Genomic DNA, 25133 nt, shown 5'->3' on the forward strand with positions numbered 1-25133 from the left:
AGTGTAAACACAGTGTAGGTGTGACATCAGCATGGGGGTAGGTGTGGTTGAGGTGTTGGTGGAGGCTGCTCTCTGTGTGGAATAGGGATGGGCATTTTGAGATGTTTTGATTGTTAGAGTATTCAAATTTGTTTTTTCACGTACTTGAGTATGGCAAAAAAAAAAAATATATATATATATATATATATGTCCTTTGAAAGAAAAACATTTTTTTTTTGTCCATTAAAATAACATCAAATTGATCAGAAATACAGCGTAGACATTGTTAATGTTGTAAATAACTATTGTAGCTGGAAAATGGGATGCCTAGAAGGCCAGCATCCCGGAGTCRCCGCTGTACTTGTCCTCTTGCTCAGTTGTGCACCGGGGCCTCCCACTTCTTTCTATTCTGGTTAGAGCCAGTTTGGGCGGKTCTGTGAAGGGAGTAGTATACTGCGTTGAATGAGATCTTCAGTTTCTTGGCAATTTCTCAGAACAAGAATAGACTGACGAGTTTCAGAAGAAAGTTATTTGTTTCTGGCCATTTTGAGCCTGTAATCGAACCCACAAATGCTGATGCTCCNTATACTGCGTTGAATGAGATCTTCAGTTTCTTGGCAATTTCTCAGAACAAGAATAGACTGACGAGTTTCAGAAGAAAGTTATTTGTTTCTGGCCAGTTTGAGCCTGTAATCGAACCCACAAATGCTGATGCTCCAGATACTCAACTAGTCTAAAGAAGGCCAGTTTTATTGCTTCTTTAAAATCAGAACAACAGTTGCCAACATTTCTAAGTGACCCCAAACTTTTGAACGGTAGTGTATATGTGTCACGTTCCTGACCTTATTTCCTTTGTTTAGTCTTGTTTAGTTGGTCAGGAMGTGAGCTGGGTGGGCATTCTATGTTATGTGTTTCTATGTTGGGTTGTCAACTAGCCTGATATGGTTCTCAATCAGGGGCAGGTGTTTTACGTTTCCTCTGATTGAGAACCATATTAAGGTAGGCTGTTCTCACTGTTTGTTTGTGGGTGATTGTTGCTGTGTCTGTGTTTGTTCACCACACGGTACTGTTTAGTTTCGTTCGTTCGTTTGTTCCTGTTCGTGCGTTCATTGTTTTATGTGTTCTCCAGTTCAGGTCTGTTAACGTCGTTTATTATTTTGTAGTTTGTTCAAGTGTATTTTCGTCTTCGTTATTATTATTAAAATTATTATGTATTCAACCCACGCTGCGTTTTGGTCCGATCCATGCTCCTCTTCRKACGAGGAGGAAGACRAGCGTTACAATATGTGTTTATTTTTAGAACACCAGGCCTGCACTGGAAAAAAACGTGCTCGTATATCTATATGCCAACAGATCGCAACAATGCCTTATTTGGTAACACTTTACTGTCCTAACCATGTCATATGTCTAATAACCTGTCATAAATTGTTATTTTWTGGGTGGTTATGACAGTTTTTTTTCCCTGCCAAGAAGTTTCCTTTCATTTGAAAGTTTGTTTCTGAAATCCTTTGTTGTAATGAATTCTTTAAAGTCATATTTTTACACTTTGACACTGTCAAAAAGCATTATGACCATCCTGTCACTTTACTTGGACTAAGAAAATACACTATATGACACTTTCAAGAAGCATATGACCATTAGAATCATATAAGCCAGATAGACTGGTCACGTACAATGCCTTCAGAAAGTATTCATACCCTTTGACTTATTCCACATTTATTGTTACACCCTAAAATGAGAATGCTAGACATTTTTGCAAATGTATTTAAAATGAAATACAGAAATATCTGATTTACATAAGTATTCACACCCCTGAGTCAATACTTTGTAGAAGCACCTTTGGCAGCGCCTACAGCTGTGAGTCCTTCTGGGTACATCTGTAATAGCCTTCCACACCTGGATTGTGCAACATTTGCCCCTTTTTTTTCTTCTTTTTTTCCCAAATTCTTCAAGCTCTTTCAAATTGGTTGTTGATCATTGCTAGACAACCATTTTCAGRTCTTGCTATAGATTTTGAAGCAGATTTAAGTCAAAACTGTAACTCGGCCACTAAGGAATATTCATGGTCTTCTTGGTAAGCAACTCCACTGTAGATTTGGCCTTGTCTTTTAGGTTATTGTCCTGCTGAAAGGTGAATTCATCTCCCAGTGTCTGGTGGAAAACAGACTAAACCAGGTTTTCCTCTAGGATTATGCCTGTGCTTAACTATATCCCGTTTCTTTTTATCCTGAAAAACGATTATAACCATATCCATAACATGATGCAGCCACCACTATGCTTGAAAATATGGAGAGTGGTACTCAGTGTAATGTGTTGTATTGGATTTGCCCCCAAAATAACACTTTGTGTTCAGGACCWAAAGTTAATTGCTTTGCCACATTTTTTTGCARTWTTACTTTAGTGCCTTGTTGCAAACAGGATGTATGTTTTGGAATATTTGTATTCTGTACAGGCTTCCTGCTTTTCACTCTGTCAACTAGGTTAGTATTGTGGAGTAAATACAATGTTGTTGATCCGTCCTCAGTTTTCTCCTATTAGTCATTTAACTTGATAAGCACATTTTTGCTCCTGAACGTATGTAGGCTTGCCATAACAAAGGGGTTGAATACTTATTGACTGAATACATTTCAGCTTTTGATTGTTTTATTCATTTGTAAAAAAATTCAAAAAACATAATTCCATTTTGACATGACGTATTGTGTGTAGGCTAGTGACCAAAAAAATCTCAATTTTAATCGATTTTATATTCAGTCTAACACAACAAAATGAGAAATTCAAGGTTGGTGAATACTTTCTGAAAGCACTGTACATGCCCTTATGTCAGTCATCAGTCAAAAAGAGGGTGTCTTGTCCTTCCTGCTTCTGCATTCATCTAGTGTTAGGACCATGTTAGTGTTAGGACCATGTTATGACAGCTTATGTCAGTTGACATATGACATGGTTGTGACCATGTTATAATGTTGTCAAGTAAAGTGTTACCCCTAATTTATCATAACCATTACAAATAACAGATCATAATTACTAAATTGCCCCATATACAGTAAATTCAGTCAATAAAACAAGTGCCATTTTAAGATGCATTTTTTTGAAAGCGTAATATCAACTGGTTATATTGTGGAACACAATCTTCAGAAAGGCAGTAACCTCAGCAGTGGTACTTGCTTGAAGAAGCTGATGGCTGTGCAACTGCATAGCCTTGTTGTGTTAATTTAGCAGACAAGACGCTCTTATTTCCCGAGACCTTATCACAGTCGACATACCTATTTTATAGTAAAAAAAAMCAAACATGTAATATAACAGAATAAAATAGAACCAAATAATTTTTCTACATTTAAAAAAAGTTGCCCCTGTGAAGTGATGCGCATCTGCCTGGAACAGCTGTTCTCAAAGAGGGATCATTTGAAATGGGGCTCAATATTTTCAGGGTTACAAACCAAAATGTTTTATTTTTCATATATATACACAGATGTTCAATTTAGTTTATTCTGCCTGTTGTTTGGAATTTTCTAAATGGATGAACAATTCCACGTTGAACACTGCATGATGAATTACGGCCAGGACATCAGTTTGGTGAGTAGGCCTAGGCTTAATGATTCTGATGAAAATACCATCTTTGTCTTTAGCCAATTGATGTTTTTGCATATTTTCAGTGGGGAACATGTATGTGTGTGGGGGTTATAGCCTAGGCTAACCAATTCTAAATGGCACTAGCCATTTGAAAAGTAGCTTAAGCGGAAAATAGACGGGACGCAATTATCTGAAAACTGCAGCATGTTGTTGTTAACTTATATTTCCCTACTTCAATCAACTTGTCCATTTTGAATTTGTGATTAAACTGTTGTCATTTGGCAAGAAATCTAGCTTATGTACCCAATGAGTTAGATCTGTTTTTATGAGCATTTATTTCGGTAGGCCTAATGGGAGCTTGTGTGTGCGGTCGGAATGCAATTGAGTGAATGAGATACGAAGGGGAAAGGGAATTTAGGGAGAACGGTGTGATGCTTGGCTTGGTTTATTTTTGTTGTGCCCCACAAATGGAACACTAGAGGCAAAGTAAATTAACATTGTTTTCAAGACAATTTCACTTGCTCGTTTGGGCAGCCACAAAGCACATTCCACCAAATAGTTTAACATTATTTGAAAAAATGTGATCTCTGGTTAGAGATCGAGCTTTGGCGTCCATTCGAGTACTCTATTCATGTCCATCCCTAGTGTGAAGTTGTCATCTGACTCAGCACTTCCCAGGCTGCCAGTTCTGATGTCACCTAGTCCCCATGTCACCACTGAGTCAGCCCTCAAAGGAAAGCCAGAGTGTCTCAAATGGCACCCCATACCCTATTTTAGTGTACTGCTTTTGACCAGGGCCCATAGGGCTGTGGGGGRAAAATGTGTGCACTATAAAGGGAATAGGGTGCCGTTTGAGACGCAAACAGACGGGAACCGTCGCACAGACACTGTCACCATGCAAGCTCAGAAACCTCCAAAGAACACCCTCGGCTTACTTTTCCTCTCAGCATCGGGACAATAGTTACAGTAACCAGGAAGATGAGAGCTGGGTCCTAATCATTAGCAAGCAAATGGAAGAAAACAGACTGAAACAGGGAGAGACCATCTGAACTTGTCCAATATGAAACGCTCGTTTTTCGTTTTCCATTACACAACGGATTAAAACATTTTGCTACGGTGTGCTGTAATGACTACAACACCGGCAAGTTGTTTGCTTTCTCATTAATACTAGTACAAATGCTTTTTCTTTTGTCGTTTCTTCCCCCCACTTGAAGCTCAATCCCCCTGGGTCCCTCCCTCCCTCCCTCTATCCCTCCCGCCCTAATTCATTCATTCTGATGGAAATCAAAAGACTCGTTTGGAGTACAGAACAACACACCATTACAGGAGATTGATCATGCATAATATCTGCCTCTGCCATGTTGAATTGACTGCCATCAGTCACCTAACACAACACTCACAGCAATGCTGAATGGAGCATTTTACTTTTCCAACTCAACACMTATCCCAGAAACATTTCAGTTGCCTGAAGACTAAAGACCTTTCCTCAGTTGTGAGGAATGTTAAATATTTGGCTTAAAATTAAGTTTATTTCATCATCCAAAAAGGCAGGTTCAAGTTACCTTCATATCCTGGAATATGCTAAATCATTATTACTCACTAACCAGAGATTCCTAAAATGAGATAAAATAAGAGATTGTATTGTCCATTTATTGTACTTTTCAAACATGACCTACTCAAGCAGCCTACATGTTATTGTTTCCCATGCTGCTCTTTGATGTGCTCTCTGTTTCCTCTTCCTCCTGAGGTGGTTTGGAGTGAGTCTATTACAAACATGCTGCCATCTTTGTCCTGGATCCATAGCCTCTGAAACAGATCGATAACCAGTGTTTATTTTGATTGGTCCCTGTAGGAAAACTCTGGACGCGGAGTATTAAGGTGGCCTATAACATCCTCCACAAGCTGGGGAGCAAGCAGGAACCCATGCTCAGACCTGGAGACCGGGTGAGTGAAGGGGGGGAGGAAAGGAGGGAGTGAATGTGTGTAGGGTGAAGGGTGAGGGAGAAGGGGTGAAGAGGCCTGTGTGTGAGCTCCAGCCCGTGTCTACATTCAGAGAGAAGGGCTTACAGAGCATCAAGCAGCATCATGTCCACCCCAGTGTCCAAGATAAGCACCAGCCACCAGGCTTAATCTCCTGTGTTCAGGCTCAGGACACTGCCTGGTGTGTATTACTGCAGTCCTTCTGGGATTTGGTACTTCTCTGGCTACTTATGTTACCCAACATGAATGTTATTTCACGTGACGTACAGTATCTGAGTTACTGTATGCTCTCCCTTTAGATCTTCTGTGCTACTGCTCTCTGTGCTACTGCTCTGTGTCTCTGTGCGCTACTGCTCTCTGCGCTACTGCTCTCTGTGCGCTACTGCTCTCTGTGCGCTACTGCTCTCTGTGCGCTACTGCTCTCTGTGCGCTACTGCTCTCTGTGCGCTACTGCTCTCCTTGGGTGTTCTGTGCGCTACTGCTCTGTGCGCTACTGCTCTGTGTGCGCTATGCTCTGTGCGCTACTGCTCTGTGCGCCTACTGCTCTGGTGCGCTACTGCTCTGTGCGCTAGCTGTCTCTGCGCTACTGCTCTGTGCGCTACTGCTCTCTGCTGTGCTGCTCTCTGTGCGCTACTGCTCTGTTGCGCTACTTCTCTGTGCATACGGCTCTCTGTGCACTACTTCCTCTGTCACTACTGGCCTTGTGCAAACTACTGCTGCAATCCTTTCTTCTTCAATGAAAGTGATTTACCACTTATGGTATCCATTTACACAACATGTCACCAGCTTTGAATTACAAGTAAGGATTGTAATGAAGATCCACACTGTCCCACTCTTTTTTCCCCCCTGCTATTTGATATACCGGTACTTGTGCATTACTAAAAGGCAACTGTTACCTATTGGCCGTGTCCCAAAATGGCACCCTATTCCCTGCATAGTGCACTATATAGGGAATAGGGTGCCATTTGGGACGCCACCATTGACTCAAGTCTCCTCAGCATCCATCCTATTTTGAGGATGTTGCTTTGTTTCTTTCATCTAGGTTTGTTCCCCTTCGTTTGCTGGGTAGGAAACTGAGTCAATGTTTGCATCCCAAGTGGCACCCCAGTTCCTTTTAAGTGCCCTACTGTAGACCAGAGCCCTATGGCCGTATGCTCAAAAGAAGTGCACCATAAAAGGAATAGGATTCCATTTGGGACGCAAGCTGGTGCTATGAGTGTGTTTCCTCGTTAACTAGAGAGGAACGGTTAATTACTGTACAGAAAGTTTATTCTCCCACCCCCTCCCTGTAAATTATAAAGTAGCATTGATTATACTTTTCATAAAAATAGTTTATTGAAGCCCATAAGTCCCACTAGAGCTGCTTGGAGGTTTAGCAGAATGGGATGAGTCACAGCTGACAACACAGAAATGGAAGAAAAACTGCATTTTGCAGGGTGACATTGAAAAGCTCTGCAAAAAAGATTTAACAGCACCCAGAAATGATTTACTCTCCTTTTGCACATAAGGCCATAGGGCTCCGGTCAAAAGTAGTGCTCTGTATAGGGAATATGGTTTGCGGCATTTGAGACTCAGATAATGTAGAGGACATGCAGTAAGGTAATGCTGTGTTCCATCGTGGCAGGTGCACTCTGTTTCACCCCCAGATGCTGTCTAATCAGAGCTACAGTATATAATGGCTCTCTGTCCAACATGGGAGCCATTAACAGCACTTAGTGTTAAGTTTACTGTTATCTCTCACACACACACACTGTTATCACCCTTGCTCCCAGGCCGGAATGCAACCTGGTGCACATCTGATCCAACATGCACTAGCACCAGATATGCGTTCCAATGACGCCACCATTGAAGTTAAAGCACCAAGTACACACTATCCACTGTCTCCAGACAAATCTATTGAACAGGATATTTGTATATGACACCGAGGATATTTGTTTTTGTTATTTATTTTTAGTCAACCCTTATTTTACCAGGCAGGTCAATTTAAGAACAAATTGTTATTTAGAATGATGGCATGACTTCCTGGATCTAGGAAGTTGCCCTTTTTTGTGTTGAGAAGCATTGTGATTGTGATGTGATCTATCCATAAGTGAGCTGTTCTGCTCTCCTCCTGTGTTGGGGCCTGCTGGAGAGGAGAGAGCTGCATTAGGCAGATGAAAGTGTCTAGGGGAGATGGCAGTAGCTTTTATCAGAGAGGGAGAGAATTTCTTCTCACTTGTTTGTTTATTTCACTTGCTTTGGCAATGTAAACATATGTTTCCCATGCCAATAAAGYCCCTTTGAATTTGAGAGGGAGAGAGCAAGAGCCCAGATGCTCAGTGAGAGTTCACAATTCCACTGTTCTGATAAGGCTGCCTGCCTCGCTGCTGAAGCTCAATCAGCCCCTTTTTATAGACAAAGCCAGCGTCCCAAATGGCACCCTATTCCCTTTATAGTGCACTACTTTTGACCAGAGCCCTATGTAGGAAATAGGGTGCCATTTGGGACAGACCCTAATTTTGTTGCTCCAGTGTTGAGGAGAAAAGAGGCCCCCCTGTGTGAACACGGTTTAGACATCGCTGATCATCTGTCACTGGGTGGAAAACTCCCTCAACAGACTGACTGACTCCGGGCTCATGGGATGATAACGTTAGCAGCATGCTTTCATATCTTGCTTGGCACGTAGTCATATTTTAGGAGATGTTGAGTTTTGGCTCTATTTGGGGGCTTGTTGTCATGACTACACTGACCTAAGACTTAGTCATGCTCTCCTCAGTTTACAATAAGCGATGAGATTTCAGACATATAGATTTTCTGCGGCAACTTAACCAATGAAGGCACATTTATAGATCTTAGATTATCAGAGCGTATCAAGTGTTTCCACTTTCTATTCAAATCTCCTTTCTTTCAAGTTGGAAAACTGACCATTTTGTTGTTTTCATCTCTTAGGATGTCATATTTTGGAGATCGTCTGTATTTGGGGCTTTCCGACATCACAACACTGGCCTAAACCATTATCTGTTCAATTATCAGAGCTTATGGGTTATTTTCCACTTTTTCCACAAATCAGAATACGTTTACAGGATATCTATTGGTAATCAATCATTTGTATAAGGGTGGGTTAGTGCCCATTTACTATTATATAATTACCATTTCACTCTGTCTAACCTTTGTGATTTATCTGTCCACAGGTGGCTCTGGTCTTTCCCAACAACGACCCGGCTGCCTTCATGGTTGCCTTTTATGGCTGCCTCCTTGCGGAAGTTGTCCCTGTGCCAATCGAAGTGCCACTTACGAGAAAAGTAAGGACACACACACACACACACACACACACTGGTGTACGTGTGTGACCTCCTGCGTCATTGAGGCCAGCAGCATGAAAGGAAAGACAGGTGGAGTTCCCCTTTTTAGTACAAAATTTGTGTCCCAAATGGCTCCCTATGATGTAGTGCACTTCTTTCTACCAGGGACCATGCAGCTCTGGTGAAAAGTAGTGCACTATATAGAGAATAGGGTGCCATTTGGGACTCATAAATAACAGGAGGAAAAGTGAATGAGAGGTGAAGCAATGTTTGCATTTGGACCAAAGAGGTCGTGCAGTCATAGGACTCATTCTCTTCATAAGTGTTGACAGTAGGCCGTCAACTGTCATGATGTCACATAGAGAAAAGAGCAGAGGTACTATAGCCTTGTAAACTTTGCCCTTTGCAGTCAGTGCTACGTGTGTAGCTACACTATATAGACAAAAGTATGTGGACACCCCTTCAAATTTGTGCATTCGGCTATTTCAGCCACACCAGTTGCCGACAGTTGTTTAATATAGAGCACACAGCCATGCAATCTCCATAAACAAACATTGGCAGTAGAATGGCCTTGCTGAAGAGCTCAGTGATTTTAAACGTGGCACCGTCATAGGATGCCACCTTTCCAACAAGTCAGTTCGTCAAATTTCTGCCCTGCTAGATCTTCCCCGGTCAACTGTAAGTGCTGTTATTGTGAAGTGGAAATGTCTAGGATCAACAACGGCTCAGCCGCGAAGTGGTAGACCACACAAGCTCACAGAACGGGACCGCCGTGTGCTGAAGCTCATAGTGCATAAAAATCATCTGTCCTCGGTTGCATCACTCACTACCGAGTTCCAAACTGCCTCTAGAAGCAACGTCAGCACAAAACAATGCCCCGTGCACAAAGCACTTGACTGGCCTGCACAGAGCCCTGACCTCAACCCCAGCGAACACCATTGGGGTTGATCCGAGGACCTTCAAAAGGTGGGTGGCGGGCCGGCAGTTGCCGATCCATGTACTAAAGGAGATCAGTCCGGTCTTTTTGTCTGGTGAAGTCAGTAGAGTTGGTCATCAAAAAGAAAGTAGGACCACTYTTCATATAGTTAATTAAAATGCCTTTATTTGTATGGCGTGTTCATTGGAAACAAAGTTTTAAACTCAGACGCGTTTCGGCTGCATGGCCTTTGTCAGGGAGTACAAAGATTATGATAATACAATGTCCTCTTCGAAACGGCTTTTCCCAATCAACCCTAATTTGAAGAGGGAGTGGTTACAGAATTCATTGGACACCGCCGAGTAAGCAATACTTTACACATTAAAGTGAAATACTGCAGACATGCCATCAAATGCATCTCAAGGCTAGAAGCATCAGAGCCCCTAGAAAGGTAGTTGTAACCTTGAATATGACAGGGCAAAGTGCTAAGAATAGGAGAGCCATCTGTTCACTAGATCACAGCAAACCACAACAGTCTAAACCTAGCTGAGGGCAATAGTAGAGTTGGTGGTCAGTGGACAATAGCTGTTGCCTAGCAGTGTGTAGAACCAGGAGACTAGGAGGATTGTTTTGCGAGTGAACAGGTCTGTCTTGTAAAAGAGAGGTTTTATTCTCATTGAGATAAAATATGTCAATTAAGCTTAAATAAAAATACAAAAGTGTAGGCTCCTGGATGTAGGGGGGTATGTTCTTCTCTTATGAGGCTGCTCACGTCCTAGTGTGACTCAGCCTGCCTCGGCTGCTTTCACCAGATCTGGCTCTGTAGTTCAGTCAGAGGATCAAAGCTTTTAATCGTGGCCATAGAGAGGTCTGGGGGTCTGGGGGACATCCAAAGAGAGAGCAGTCAGTGGCCTGTTGATGTGTGCTACGCTACAGTGCAAGAGAACAGAGWTTGTCCCAAATGGCACCGTATTCTCTATAGTGCACTAATTTTGACCAGGGCCCATGGGGCCAGTCAGACAGAGGAACATGCAGGGGAAAGGGATTTGGGAGCGTTTGGTTCTCTCTCTGGAGGAGGCGCGTTCCAAATGGTCACCCTATTCCCTATGTAGTGCATTACTTTTGACCAGGGCCCATAGGAATCGGGTGTGTTTTGGATGCATACAGGTTTTTATTCATAAATGAGGATTATGACTAGGACTAAAGATATGTAACCGCTGTGTGATCAGAGGGAGTAACTTGGCTTATTAACACTTTTGTGTGACTAAAGTCCTGTCCAGGGGGTGTACTTGTACGTCAAAGCTGCCTCCCGCTACAGAAACAGAGACAGGCTCGAGCCCTATGGGCCATTCTGGCTCGGAAAGCCTTACTTTCCTTGCTTACAGTTGTCATGGTGTAATATCTCTGRGRAGYGCMATAGAGAAACCAGACGGCCATTATGGCTCTTCAGCATCTGGATCCAATTGGCATTATTAAACAAGACTTTGTAGTTTCACTCTCTGTGGGGGAACCTCGCTGATATTGTACTCATATACTGTAGTCATCACACTCAAGCCGGGACCATTCAGCTGTTCCTCAAACCATTTTATTATGTTATGCTACAATAATAATGGAAAATGTGGCAAGCAATTAATTTTGGCGATTTACAGGAACATTTGTAATGGGAGCGTGGGTTGAACATTGACGGTCTCATTCTTCTTGATATTATAGTATGTAGGGAACGGAGAAAGCCGAGATCTGATTTTGGTGACACATTAGCTTGTAGCTCCAACGGGTCGGCCTGGACCGTCGGGTTTGTGAGGAGACCTCTTCAAAATGAGTTCAGACRACTGACGTAAAGCTTGTCGTCTTTGTGAGAGTCATCATTCGATGGTGGTTTAGTTTGTAGCTCAAACGCTTCGGGTTTTACAGACGGTTTTGTGGTGATTTTCTTGTCGGCCTCCCGAGTTTGTTCCCGGGCTGTGTCCCAGAGGGCGGCGCACAATTGTCCCAGCGTCGTCTGGGTTAGGGGAGGGTTTGGCCGGTGGGGCTGTACTTGGCTCATCGCGCTCTAGCGACTCCTTGTGGCGGGCTGGGTGCCTGCAGGCTGACCCCTGTCGCCAGTTGAACGGTGTTTCCTCTGACACATTGGTGCGGCTGCCTTCTGGGTGGGCAGGTGTTGAGGAGCGTGATTTGGCGGGTCATGTTTCGGAGGACTCATGATAGCGATGAGACAAGATCAAAAAACATAAAATACTGCTATTACAAGCCCTATGTTATGGAATAGGCGCAAGCTTTATATCGATAGAAATTGAGCTGCAGCCAGGACAAGAAACGGTATGTCTCTAGCATAAACACGAGGACCTATTCAAAATGACCGTGTGACGCTAGGGAGTGTTTTCCCCCCTACCACCTCTCACACCTCTGCCTTTTTCCCCATCTGGCTTACTCACACATCGCTCTTTCTCTCCCTCTGCTTTCTGTCTGTTGTCTCTTTCTATCTATCTCCTTGTCTGTCTCTCTTCATCCCAGCTCAATTAACTATTTCGCTGACTCAAGGTTCAAGCTGATGCAGCCAGTCCAGAAGAGAGGCAGGCAGGCAGGCAGGCAGGACGAGAGGCAGGCAGGCAGGCAGGAAGAGAGGCAGGCAGGCAGGCAGGCAGGCAGGAAGAGAGGCAGGCAGGCAGGCAGGCAGGCAGCAGGCAGGCAGGAAGAGAGGCAGGCAGAGGCAGGCAAGGCAGGCAGGAAGAGAGGCAGGCAGGCAGGCAGGCAGGAAGAGAAGGCAGGCAGGCAGGAAGAGAGGCAGGCAGGCAGGAAGAGAGGCAGGAAGAGAGGCAGGCAGGCAGGGCAGAGAGGCAGGCAGCAGGAAGAGAGGCAGGCAGGCAGGCAGGAAGAGAGGCAGCAGCAGGCAGGAAGAGAGGCAGGCAGGCAGGCAGGAAGAAGGCAGGCAGGAAGAGAGGCAGCAGGCAGGCAGGCAGGAAGAGAGGCAGGCAGGCAGGCAGGAAGAGAGGCAGGCAGGCGGCAAGAGAGGCAGGCAGGCAGGAAAGAGGCAGGCAGCAGGCAGGCAGGCAGGAAGAGAGGCAGGCAGGCAGGCAGGCAGGAAGAAGGCAGGCAGGCAGGAAGAGAGGCAGGCAGGCAGGAAGAGAGGCAGGCAGGCAGGCAGGAAGAGAGGCAGGCAGGCAGGAAGAAAGAGGCAGGCAGGCAGGCAGGAAGAAAGAGGCGGAAGAAAGAGGCAGGCAGCAGGCAGGAAGAGAGGCAGGCAGGCAGGAGAGAGGCAGGCAGGCAGGAGGAAGGCAGGCAGGGCAGGCAGGAAGAGAGGCAGGCAGGCAGGAAGAAGAGCAAGGCAGGCAGGCAGGCAGGAAGAAGAGGCAGGCAGGCAGGCAGGCAGGAAGAGAGGCAGGCAGGCGAGGAAGAAAGAGCAGGCAGGCAGCAGGAGAGAGGCAGCAGGAAGAGAGGCAGGCAGGCAGGCAGGAGAGGGAAGCAGAAGAGAGGCAGGCAGGCAGGAAGAAGAGGCAGGCGGCAGGCAGGAAGAAACGAGGGTCAGGCGAAGAAAGAGGCAGGCAGGCCAGGCAAGGAAGAGAGGTCGGGGCAGGCGGGCAGGCAGGAAGACGAGAGGCAGAAAAGAAAGAAGGGCAGGCGGGAAGGCCAGGAAAGAAAGAGAGGCAGAAAGAAAGAGGCCAGGCGGGCAGGCAGGAGAGAACGAGGCAGGCGGGCGGAAGAGAGGCAGGCAGGCTGGCGGGCGGGAAGAGAGGCAGGCAGGCTGGCGGGCGGGAAGAGAGGCAGGCTGGCGGGCAGGAAGAGAGGCAGGCGGGCGGGACGAGAGGCAGGGCTGTGAGCCCAGTTTATCAGAGAGACAGAGAGAGCAGCTGTGATGGAGAGAGGCTAAGACAGAGTGGCTGTATACTGTAGTGTAGGAATAGGAAACCCCCTAGCTGCAGAGCAGAACAGGCTGTGATGTCAGAGCTGCAGGGCCTGCTTCTATTAGTGTTGCTATTTACTCCATATGAGCCTGTGTGGGTTTATTCCTCCACCCACACAATGTCTGAGAGCGAGACAGAGAGAGCAGGCTACACATGACCATGCAGTATGTGAGCAGTGGGATAATATCACTGTTTTTCTAACCTAAATATACACTCTTGATAGTCGTAACACACCAGAGCAAAGACTGGGGGTTTCACAGTATACCTTATGATGTTTGTACAGTACTATATTTTGCATTATGATAATTCATGGATGTATGAATACACTGAACATAAACACATGCTCCATGTACAATAAGAAAAAAAAAAGCAATGCTTCCTCCTTTGCCTCTCTCCTCTTCTGTCTCTCTCTCGCGCTTTCTCTCTCCTCTCTTCCCTCTCCAGGATGCAGGGAGCCAGCAGATAGGCTTTCTGCTGGGGAGCTGTGGGGTGACGGTTGCCTTGACAAGCGACGCCTGCCATAAAGGCCTTCCTAAGAGTCCCACGGGGGAAATTCCACAGTTCAAAGGTAAGTGACCGTGTCAATGTGTGTAGCACATCACCGCATGATGTGCCMCTGTCATATGCTGTCATACGTGAGATGGTCTGATGGGTTTTCATGAGATGCTACAGCCATGGTAGCATATGGTTTGTCTGTTCACCATCACAGCCCCATTGACGTCAATGGGGATACCGAATTCTAGGAATGATATTTCTATGGTTACAGCAGAATGAGGTTCTGTAGTACCAGCATGGATTGAAATTAAACACTGATATCGAACCGGTTTTGAGTTTCACCCGGGCTCCAGTGATTTTATTGCTCCCCTCTGAAACAAATGGAGAGACTTATTGGAATGGAAGGACAGGCAGGCAGGCAGCAGAGTAATGGGATTGAATAAGAGGGGAGGTTTGCTGTAGTAGACAGAAGATCCTGCATATAGAATGGCCCACTGCGTGGAGAACAGAGCAGTTAGACCGGGAGAGAGATGGATGAGGGAGAGAGAGGAATATAGGGTAGTGAGATGAGAAGGAAGGCTGGAGGGAGCAGAGAGAGCGAGACCGAGAGGGCTCAGTGTGATTAATGCCTTGTGCCTGCTCTTCAGTAATGGCTGTATAAATAGCAACATAACGCCAGACAGTGGATTTAAAGCTATTCTTTTAGCATAGATTGAGAACCTGAGTCAGGGCTGAGTAGAGGGCTAGCTGTGGAATCCCCAAAGTACTGGGGCCAGACCTAGGCTGCATCCCAAATGGCTCCCTATGGGCCCTGGTYGAAAGTAGTGCCCCCTGTAGGGAATAGGGTGTCATTTGGAATGCAGGCCCAGCCTCATTAGGGATGAGTGGTCATTGATCGCATCAGGATAATCACATCACGTTAAATGGCAGATTCTGACAGGCTCTCTAATGCCTCGACTTCCTTTACGGTGGTCTTTACTTTTCTCTTGAATTATTCTGTCTCTCTTTCTCTCTATCTCCATCCAGGCTGGCCAAAGCTGCTGTGGTTTGTGACTGAATCCAAGCACTTATCCAAACCCCCCAGAGACTGGTTCCCGCATATCAAGGATGCGAATAACGAGACAGCCTATATTGAGGTGACCCACAGCTTTATGTCTTTGAGTGCTTGTGCCTTGTGTAATAATGTAAATGAATTTCAAGATGTTCCGAACATGTGCCAGGTCATGTCAGAAGACTTTATAGTTAAAGTTCACCACCACAATAATATTTGTATATTTTGCCTTTTACTCCCATTGATTTAGACCGCATATTCTCCTGGGTCTGTTAAATAAGTGTCTCACTCTTGACAGTCAGAGAAGGATTGGATAGACTGCGGTCTCCATTGATTTGATGAATCATTCATGAAGACGGCAGGTGTTGCTGTTATTACTTTAACTACAGCTACAGTAGATCTCCCTCAACGTCCTACAGATCCTAGTCAACATCCATTCCTGCTACGCTATGCTGTGTGCACAGCTCTCATAGGGAATTCAAGACCAACTGCAAATGGCACTTGTTTGGTGTGATAATTTCAGGCCTTCTAATTGCAGATCAATATGCTTCATGGGGTTTGATTACAAGTGTCTTTCTGGGGATTGGATATTCCGTTGCTGCTTCTGTATGAGAGACCAAGTGTGTTTCCCAAATGACACCCTATTCAGTGCACTATTTTTGACCAGGTTCCTGGTCAAAAGTAGTGTACTATAAATGGAATAGGGTGCTATTTGGGATGTGACCCAAGACCAGTCAATCCAGTAATCTAATGTGATTTGTCTTAATTTACTTTTTTTTTATGCAGCGAGGAGGTAATTCAACCGGAGGCGTAGATATTCTATGCTCATTGTGAAGTGATTGAAAAGATCATAATGAAATAAGAGGGAAGAAAATTATTGGAAATGTCGTCAGGTCAGACGGCAGAGAGAAGTGTGTCCCAAATGACACCCTATTCCCCATGTAGTGCACTACTTTTGACCAGGTTCTGTAAAATAGGGTGCCGTGTGGAACAGGTCCATTTTGTKTGTTCCAGTGGAGACAGAATCCAAAATGGCGGTAGTGAATAGTGACCTTTTTTTGTACTTTTGGCTCATGCATGGTACATTCCTACTCAGTCCGCACATTTTTCTAGTACGCTCTTCATTCAGCAATGGCTTAGAAGCCTTGTCACATCTACAAAGGAAAATATCTCCAGAAATATTTTGCTCTAGTTGTAATCTTTTAGACAAATGGTTGTTTTCGTAGTCGTGCATCGCTAGCTAGACATATGGCTGAGCAGGTATCTGGAGGTGCTATGCATCACTCCTCTCAACGTAACACTACCTCAGATAGTCTGTAAGATATATAGAGCATGATGGATTCTGTTTTAATGACTTTGCCTAATGACTGACTAACTTTTCATATTTTTGTTCCATCTCCCTGTCTCTTAGTGCAGATAAAAATCAATGGTGTAATCCATCTAAATGTTGAGAGCTGTTCTCCCCATTTTAGTTTGGTTGAGATCAAATATACGATGAATAATGAATGTCTGATTCATGCCTGAGTTTTGGGCTCCGTTCCAAATGGCACCCCATTCCCTATATAGTGCACTACTTTTGACCAAGGCCCATCAGCCCTCAGATATGAGAACGGTCTCGGTGCTCAGTCAGGGGATGATACAGACAGCAGTCTGTATAGTGTTTATGTTGTGTTGTCTTCTCCCATTGATCCAGGCTAGCGCTGTGGTCGTTCATCAGACTGACTGGAGAAGACTGGCCGAGACAGCATCAAGGCTTTATTAGAGGAAAGATTGTCGTTGCCCTTCCTAGATCTACTACTATGTGTGTCTACTATAGGACTGGGAAAGGTCTGGTCTGCAAGACGGGACGTTACCGCACGATTGTTATAGACAGAATGAGTTTCTCAGCATAAATTAGCACTTACTGTACACCTGGAGGTGTGTAAAAAGTAGTGATAACAAATAATATGCCAAGTAGCATTATGGATATTGTCAATACTAGTGACTGATAATGAATCAGTTATTTAACAGTAGTGTGTCTTTGTCAGCTTACGAGCAGTGTTTGAAATGGACAGTGGGTTGTCTGTACAGTAAGAAGCAGGTGCCATCTAACAACATGATTGTACAGTAGGGTGATATGATGGGTTGTGTTGCTGATTTGTGATTGTGACAGTAATGTGATGCACAACATCCTGACTCCTTCTCTCTCTCTCTCCTTTCTCGTTCTCTCTCTTTCGTCTTCACTACAGTATAAGACGTGTAAAGATGGCAGTGTGCTGGGAGTGACGGTGATGAGGATGGCTCTGCTGACTCACTGTCAGGCCCTCACCCAATCCTGTGGATACACAGAAGGTGGGTCTATGCAGCCCTTTCCTATAAGACATTCTACAGAAGTCATAATACTTAGACTCTCGAAGTATCCTTTTTTCAATTCTCCATCCTACAGGAGACGTGCGTTAGAGAATTTTTCATTACAATTGGTTTCTCTTTCTCCTTTTATCTCTCCCTCTTTCGCTTGTCTGGGCATTGTGCTTTTCACAGTCATTGTTCTAAACCCCGTATCTCACAGTAATCTTGTATTGTGTACATCTAATCTAATGTGTCATGTTTCATGGTTACTGTTTGATGCCACTGTTGGATTAAACTCTCTTGTTCTCTGTGTTATGTCTCTTTCTCTCTTTCTCTCTTTCTCTCTCTTTCTCTCTCTCTCTTTCTCTCTCTTTCTTTCTCTTTCTCTCTCTCTCTCGCTGTCTCTCTCTCTCGCTGTCTCTCTCTCTCGCTGTCTCTCTCTCTCTCCTGTCTCTCCTGCAGCTGAGACCATAGTGAATGTATTAGACTTTAAGAAGGACGTGGGGCTGTGGCATGGCATTCTCACTGTGAGGACCAACCAGCTGGGCTTTCAATGGGGTTCACACAGAAACACACACACACACACGTCTGCCCGGGGCTTAGAGGACTCGTTAAAGATCATTATATTCTCACTATGTTTTCTCTGAACACTCTTGGAATGGGAATTATATTATCAGAGAGGCTTTTTACCACTGTTGCTAAATTAGTTCTCCCAAATCCAATTAAAAGGAATAGTGAATATATTCTAATGTGTAGCCACAGGGAGTTTTGTCTCCATTGTGTTAGTCCAATACTAAGGTTGAGCCCCAGATGGGACTCTATTTCCTATAGAGTGCCCTASTTTTGACGAGGGTCCATCGGGTTCTGGTCAAAAGTGATGTACTACAAAGGGAATAGGGTGCCATTTGAGATGCATACAGTAATTCATCAGTGTTTTAACCAACCAGATCTCCGATCAGTTTTCTCATTAGCCTAGAAAAAGCCTGATCATTACCAGTCTTGATTGAGTCTAAAGGCCCGCACAGACTGTACGATTTTAGCCGTCTTATGCCATGATTTTGCCGTCCGGGACAAAAATGTCCACGTCATGGGCAAATTCTTCGGTCGTAAACGATTGTCGGAGGTCTTGGCTCGTTCAGGGTCTAGGTCTGCCGATGAAATKCCACTACGAGCGGTCGTAGGCTCAAGTTCTGGCAGTGTCAGAAATGTTGAGCCTTCATCTTGTAGTGTGGCTGGTGTTACGAGCCGATCCCGGTGACTKACCAATAGGAACACGGCCGGCACTGAGTATAAACACGATAACATGATTATTGTGAATAGGCAGATTACGATAATAGTTATATTTAAACGTTTACATGCTTCTGCAAGAAGCACGATTTCCCTAATAATCTTGTTTACATGACACGTCTGAAATCAGGCACCCGATCAAAATGAAAGTTCTACCACAGCATCCATGTTGTTTTTGGGAAGCAGATTTGATTCTGAGTTCGTACATATTACGTTKTTATGTGAAAAGTATTTCTAAGATGCATTGTTTTTTTTAACATAAACGTAGAAGGAGTGTTGCGCTGCTGGTGCTGGCACCTGCRCAGGTCAAATACACAGCTGCAGCTGAYGTAGCCTACAGTACGTCGGCTGACGTAGCCTCGCAAGCCAAWMGCAGAATGTTACGACAGAACTGAATCAAATCGTACAATCCGGCCAGGCTGATGACAAGATTTGAATTTGGTAACACCGCACAGTGTGACATTTAATAATCGTAGACGGAATCCAAAGTACAGTGTGGGAAGGCTTTAAGGTCTAACGTTTTAACGGTGGTTCTGATTTGAGTCTTGACTTGCAAATCATCACGGCTCTGAGTAACGTGTGTCTCCTGTTGCAGAGTGTGATGAACATGATGCATGTTATCAGTATACCCTACTCACTGATGAAGGTCAACCCACTGTCCTGGATCCAGAAAGTGTGCCAATACAAAGGTCTGGACTCACCGCCTCTCTATCCACATGACTTCTGTTAATAACTGCATGTCTATTTGACATCGGATGCTGTATACCTTTTAGTCGATTATGTGTGCTTCATTTATTTGTACAATACGTATGATTTGATATACAGTTCAAACTGTATTGTGACTGTTGGCATTTTGACTTCACAGATTTGAATATTTTGTCTGTGATCCCCATGTGAACTGTCCCTAATCCTTGCTATGGTCTGATCCCTCCCCCAGCGAAGGTGGCGTGTGTGAAGTCCCGAGACATGCACTGGGCCTTGGTGGCACACAGGGACCAGAGGGACATCAACCTGAGCTCACTACGCATGCTGGTGGTGGCCGATGGAGCCAACCCCTGTAAGACCACACTACCATAGTACTATATCACTTCTCTYTATCAATTCAAAGGGCTTTATTGGCATGGGAAACATATGTTTATAGTAATATAATAGATATGGGAGTTGATCAGGATTGGATTTGTATTCAAATTCTTTGGATCTGTGTAATCTGAGGAAAATGTGTCTTTATGGTCATATGTTTGGCAGGAGGTTAGGAAGTGCAGCTCGGTTTCCACCTCATTTTGTGGGCAGTGTGCACACAGCCGGTCCTCTTGAGAGCCAGGTCTGCCTATGGCGGACTCTCTCGATAGCAAGGACAGTCTGTACATAGTCATAGCTTTTCTTGATTTTGGGTCACGGTAGTCAGGTATTCTGCTACTGTGTATTCTCTGTTTAGGACCAAATAACTTTCCAGTTTGCTCAGTTTTGTTGATTCTTTCCAATGTGTCAAGTAATTATATTTTTGTTTTCTCATGATTTGGTTGGGTCTAATTGTGTTGCTGTCCGGGGGCTCTGTGGGGTGTGTTTGAACGGAATCCCAGTATCAGCTGACTGAGGTGACTTCTCCAGGTTCAACTCTCTGTAGGTGAGGGCTTTGTTATGGAAGGTTTGAGAATCACTTCCTTTTAGGTGGTTGTAGAATTTAATTGCTATTTCTGGATTTTTATAATTAGTGGGAATTGTCCTTATTCTACTCGACATGCCTTATTTGGTGTTGTACACAGRGGATGTTTTTGCAGAATTCTGCATGCAGTCTCTCAATTTGGTGTTTGTCACATTTAGTGAATTCTTGGTTGGTGAGCGGACCCCAGACCTCCCAACCATAAAGGGCAATGGGTTCTATAACTGATTCAAGTATTTTTKGACAGATCCTAATTGGGATGTCAAATTTTATGTTCCTTTTGATGGCGTAGAAGTCCCTTCTTGCCTTGTCTCTCAGATCGTTCACATCTTTGTGGAAGTTACCTGTGGTGCTAATGTTTAGGCCGAGGTAGGTATAGTTTTTTTGTGTGCTCTAGGGCAACAGTGTGGAATTTGTATTTGTGGCCCTGGCAACTGGACCTTTTTTGGAATAATTGGTCTTATTGAGAGGAACTGTCTGGGCCCAAGTCTGACAGAATCTCTGCAAAATATCTAGGTGCTGCTCTATGCCCTCCTTGGTTGAGGACAGAAGCACCAGATCCTATGGAAACAGTAAACATTTTACTTCAGAGTCAATTAGGTTGAGGCCAGGTGCTTCAGACTGTTCTAGAGTCCTCGACAATTCGTTGATATAAATGTWGAAGAGGGTGGGGCTCAAGCTGCATCCCTGTCTCACCCCCGGCCTTGAGAAAAGAAATCAGTTTTTTTGCCAATTTTAACTGCACACATGTTATTTGTCTGCATGGATTTTATAATGTATGTTTCCCCCCAACACTGCTTTCCATCATAGCAGACCCTCATGCCAAATTGAGTCAAGCTTTTTTTAAATCAACAAAGCATGAGAAGACTTTGCTTTTGTTTGTCAATAAGAGTGTTCAGGGTGAATACATGCTCTGTCGAACGGTCATTTGGTAAAAAGCCAATTTGACATTTGCTCAGGACATGAAGAAATGTAGAAGTCTGCTGTTAATGATAATGCAGAGGTTGCTGTTGATGCATATCCCCCTGTAGTTATTGGGGTCAAATCTGTCTCCACTTTTGTGGATTAGGGTGATCAGTCCTTGGTTCTAAGTATTGGGGAAGATGCCAGAGCTGATGATGATGATAAAGAGTTTATATCCAATTGGAATTTGTGGTCTGTATATTTTGTTTAATTTAGGATACCATCAACACCACAGGCCTTTTTTGGGTTGAAGGGTTTGTATTTTGTCCTGTAGTTCATTCAATGTAATTGGAGAATCCAGTAAGTTCTGGTATTAATAGCTGACTCTAAGATTTGTAATGAATCATCTATATGTTTTTTCTGTTCTTTGTTATAGGACCAAACAGATCAGAGAAGTGGTTTATCCATACATCTCCATTTTGGATAGATGGCTCTTCATGTTGTTTGTTTAGTGTGTTCCTATTTTCCCAGAAGTGGTTAGATTCTATGGATTTTTCAGTTGCGTTGAGCTGATTTCTGATGTGCTGTTCTTTCTTTTTATGTTGTGTATTTCACCATAGTGAAGGTATAGGCTCAGGTTTTCTGGGTCTCTGTGTTTTTGGTTGGATTGGTTCCTCAATTTCTTTCTTAGGTTTTCTTTGTCATTGTTGTAAAAAAAKAAATACGGTTTCCATTCCACTGTTCCGACCAGCAAAATAAATGTCTGAACCGGTTCAAAACCCCCAAAAAGTAACAGTTTATATCGTACCTTTCTGTAAAAAATGTTTTTAACCTTTTACTCAACAGTTTTTTTACATTTGAGCTCATTAACTAACTTCACCAATCAGTGCGGATGAGCAGGCAAGCTAGTTGTTTACATGCGTGATGGACAGACAAGTGTAGCCTATGGCGCAAGATGCAACTGAAATTCTGCAGGTGGGGAGAGGGCGTGAGAGGGTTGAGGAGGAGGCTTGAAGCACTGAGCATCTTGTTATGACATGCATTATCTGAATTAGGTCCACATAATTATACATAGGAGCGGCTTCTATAGAGGTACTTTGAATGTCCTTTGAGCTAGCCAGCTAACAAGCTTGTGTGTGCAGAGCAGGACCAGAATTAAAAACACGTCTTGCCTTTTTGTAGTTAATAAATCCAACGTGAAACATGATAACTAGGCATATGGTATCCTTAACTAGCATTGAAAAAGTTAATCCATTCTTCTCTAGCTAATTAAAAATCTCACTGTCTTATTGTGGTGGAAGAATTTGGGGTGAGGTGTTGTAACTTTTCAAGGGATACATTCTGTGTTGGACTGTGATATGCCTTTCGTAGACTCCTGGTATGTCTACACCCTAACACAAGGCCATTATGTTCCGTAACTGTTGCTTGTATAAAATAACTATTGTGTAAACAATATGATTGTATTATCACCTCCCGCTATATAATGGACATGTAACTATTCACTCTTGGAGTTCTTTCCTGTGAAATCAGAGGTATATCTCCCCTGCAGCTGCTTGTATTACATATGTTTCTATTATACAATGAAATAGTCTCTGCCTTAATCTCTGGATAAAATGTTCCACAACATTCTCAATCAAGCTTGTAACGTCAGTACTGTATACTATTCTTCCGAGGGGGGAAGGGCAGGTAGCCTAAACATGCAGGCAAAGMTTTTCTGCTTGCAGGCAAACACTGGATAAGTTTCTGAGTGACAGAGTGAGAACTTTGCATAGGTGTTTTGTTGTGGGACTAGAAAAAAATGCCTGGAACATAAAATGACATTGTTAACCGGTTCCCATGCTTCTAAAAGAACGGTTCTGTTCCGGAACAGTATGGATCACTTTCGTTCTAGGTTCCGTTTCTGTTCCTTAAAAACCTCTCTAGGGTATRTGGGACGCTAGCGTCACACCTGGCCAACATCCAGTGAGATTGCAGAGCGCCAAATTCAAATACAGAAATACTCATTATAAAAATTCAGAAAACAAAACATATTTTACATAGGTTTAAAGATGAACTTCTTGTGAATCCAACCACGGTGTCAGATTTTTAAAAAATGCTTTACGGCAAAAGCATACCTTTCGATTATTTGAGAACATAGCCCAGCAGACAAATCATTACAAACAGTAACCAGCCAAGTAGAAGAGTTACACAAGTCAGAAATAGAGATAAAATKAATCACTTACCTTTGATGATCTTTATATGGTTGCATTCAGAAGACATTCATTTGTTCGATAAAGTCTCTCTTTATATCCAAAAACCTCAGTTTTGTTGCGTGTTTTCTTCAGTAATCCACAAGCTCAAATGCAGTCACAACAGGCAGACAAATCCAAATTGTATCCGTAAAGTTCATAGAAACATGTCAAACGATGTTTATATTCAACCCTCAGGTTGTTYTTTGCCTAAATAATCGATAATATTTCAACCGGACAATAACGTYGTCAATATAAAAGGTAAACATGAAAGACACTCTCTCGGTCACGCGCATGAAAAAGCTCTGTGACACGGCAGGGTCCACTCATTCAGACTGCTCTTACGTCCCCATTTTTCAGAATATAAGCCTGAAACAATTTCTAAAGACTGTTGACATCTAGTGGAAGGCATAGGAACTGCAATTTGAGTCCTAAGTCAATGGATACTGTAATGGCATTGAATAGAAAACTACAACAACAAAAAAAAATCCTACTTCCTGAATGGATTTTCCCCAGGTTTTCGCCGGCAAAATCAGTTCAGTTATACTCACAGACACTATTTTAACAGTTTTGGAAACTTTAGAGTGTTTTCCATCCAAATCTACCAGTTATATGCATATCATATCTTCTGGGCCCGAGTAGCAGGCTTTTCATCCAAAATTCCGAATGCTGCCCCCTACCCTAGACAAGTTAAATGTTTGTTTTCCAGTTTTCTGTTCTGTTCCAGCGCCTGCTGTTTAGGCTTTCTACTGCSAAGTTTACACCTTCACTATTGCAGTGAAATTTGTTGTTTTCTGGTAAGTTTCTAAGCTACTTTCCATCCATCTGTAGCATTTCTTAATAGTATGCAGTTTGTCTGGCTTTGATGTCTCATGATTGAGTATTGCTTTGTTCAAGTAGGCCAGGGTGCTACCCTTCCCCAGATAWGTGCCTCGRCAGAATCCTGTCTCGGAGCTCTACGGACAATTCCTTTGACATCATGGCTTGATTTTTGCTCTGACATGCACTGTCAACTGTGGGACCTTTATATAGACAGGTGTGTGCCTTTCCAAATCATGTCCGATGAATTGAATTTACCACAGGCGKACTCCAAACAAGTTGTAGGAACATCTCAAGGAAGATCAAAGGAAACAAGATGCACCCGAGCTCAATTTCGAGGCTCATAGCAAAGGGTCTGAATACTAATGTAAATAAGGGTTTTCAGTTTTTTTATTTCTAAAAACCTGTTTTCGCTTTGTCATTATGGGGTATTGTGTGTAGATTGATGAGAAAAAACATGTATTTAATACATTTTAGAATAAGTCTGTAACGTAACAAAATGTAGAAAAAGTCAAGGGGTCTGAATACTTTCCCGAATGCACTGTAAGGTTATTATACAGCCAATGTTTGTCTATGGAGATGGCATTGCTGTGTGCTTGATTTTATACACCTGTCAGCAATGGGTGTGGCTAAAATAGCCGAATCCACTAATTTGAAGGGGTGTCTACATACTTTTGTATATATTATATAGTGAGTTTCTCTCACGACCTCATTTTCAAATCAGGAGAACACACATGGGG

General features: G+C 43.6%; 1 protein-coding gene across 3 annotated transcripts in view; it reads left to right on the forward strand.

Moving 5' to 3' along the window:
- The window catches only part of LOC111956486 (disco-interacting protein 2 homolog C-like), a 244206-nt gene that overhangs the window by 187544 nt on the left and 31529 nt on the right, over positions 1-25133 (forward strand). For all 3 annotated transcript variants that reach the window (XM_023976930.2, XM_070436526.1, XM_023976935.2), the window contains 8 exons: positions 5399-5490; positions 8697-8807; positions 14067-14190; positions 15144-15253; positions 17397-17499; positions 17959-18023; positions 19379-19472; positions 19721-19840. In XM_023976930.2, coding sequence (XP_023832698.1) covers positions 5399-5490; positions 8697-8807; positions 14067-14190; positions 15144-15253; positions 17397-17499; positions 17959-18023; positions 19379-19472; positions 19721-19840 — 819 coding nt within the window. The remainder of the gene's footprint in view (positions 1-5398; positions 5491-8696; positions 8808-14066; positions 14191-15143; positions 15254-17396; positions 17500-17958; positions 18024-19378; positions 19473-19720; positions 19841-25133) is intronic.

The sequence above is a fragment of the Salvelinus sp. IW2-2015 genome, linkage group LG32, assembly GCF_002910315.2.
Source record: "Salvelinus sp. IW2-2015 linkage group LG32, ASM291031v2, whole genome shotgun sequence".
Classification (NCBI taxonomy): Eukaryota; Metazoa; Chordata; class Actinopteri; order Salmoniformes; family Salmonidae; genus Salvelinus; species Salvelinus sp. IW2-2015.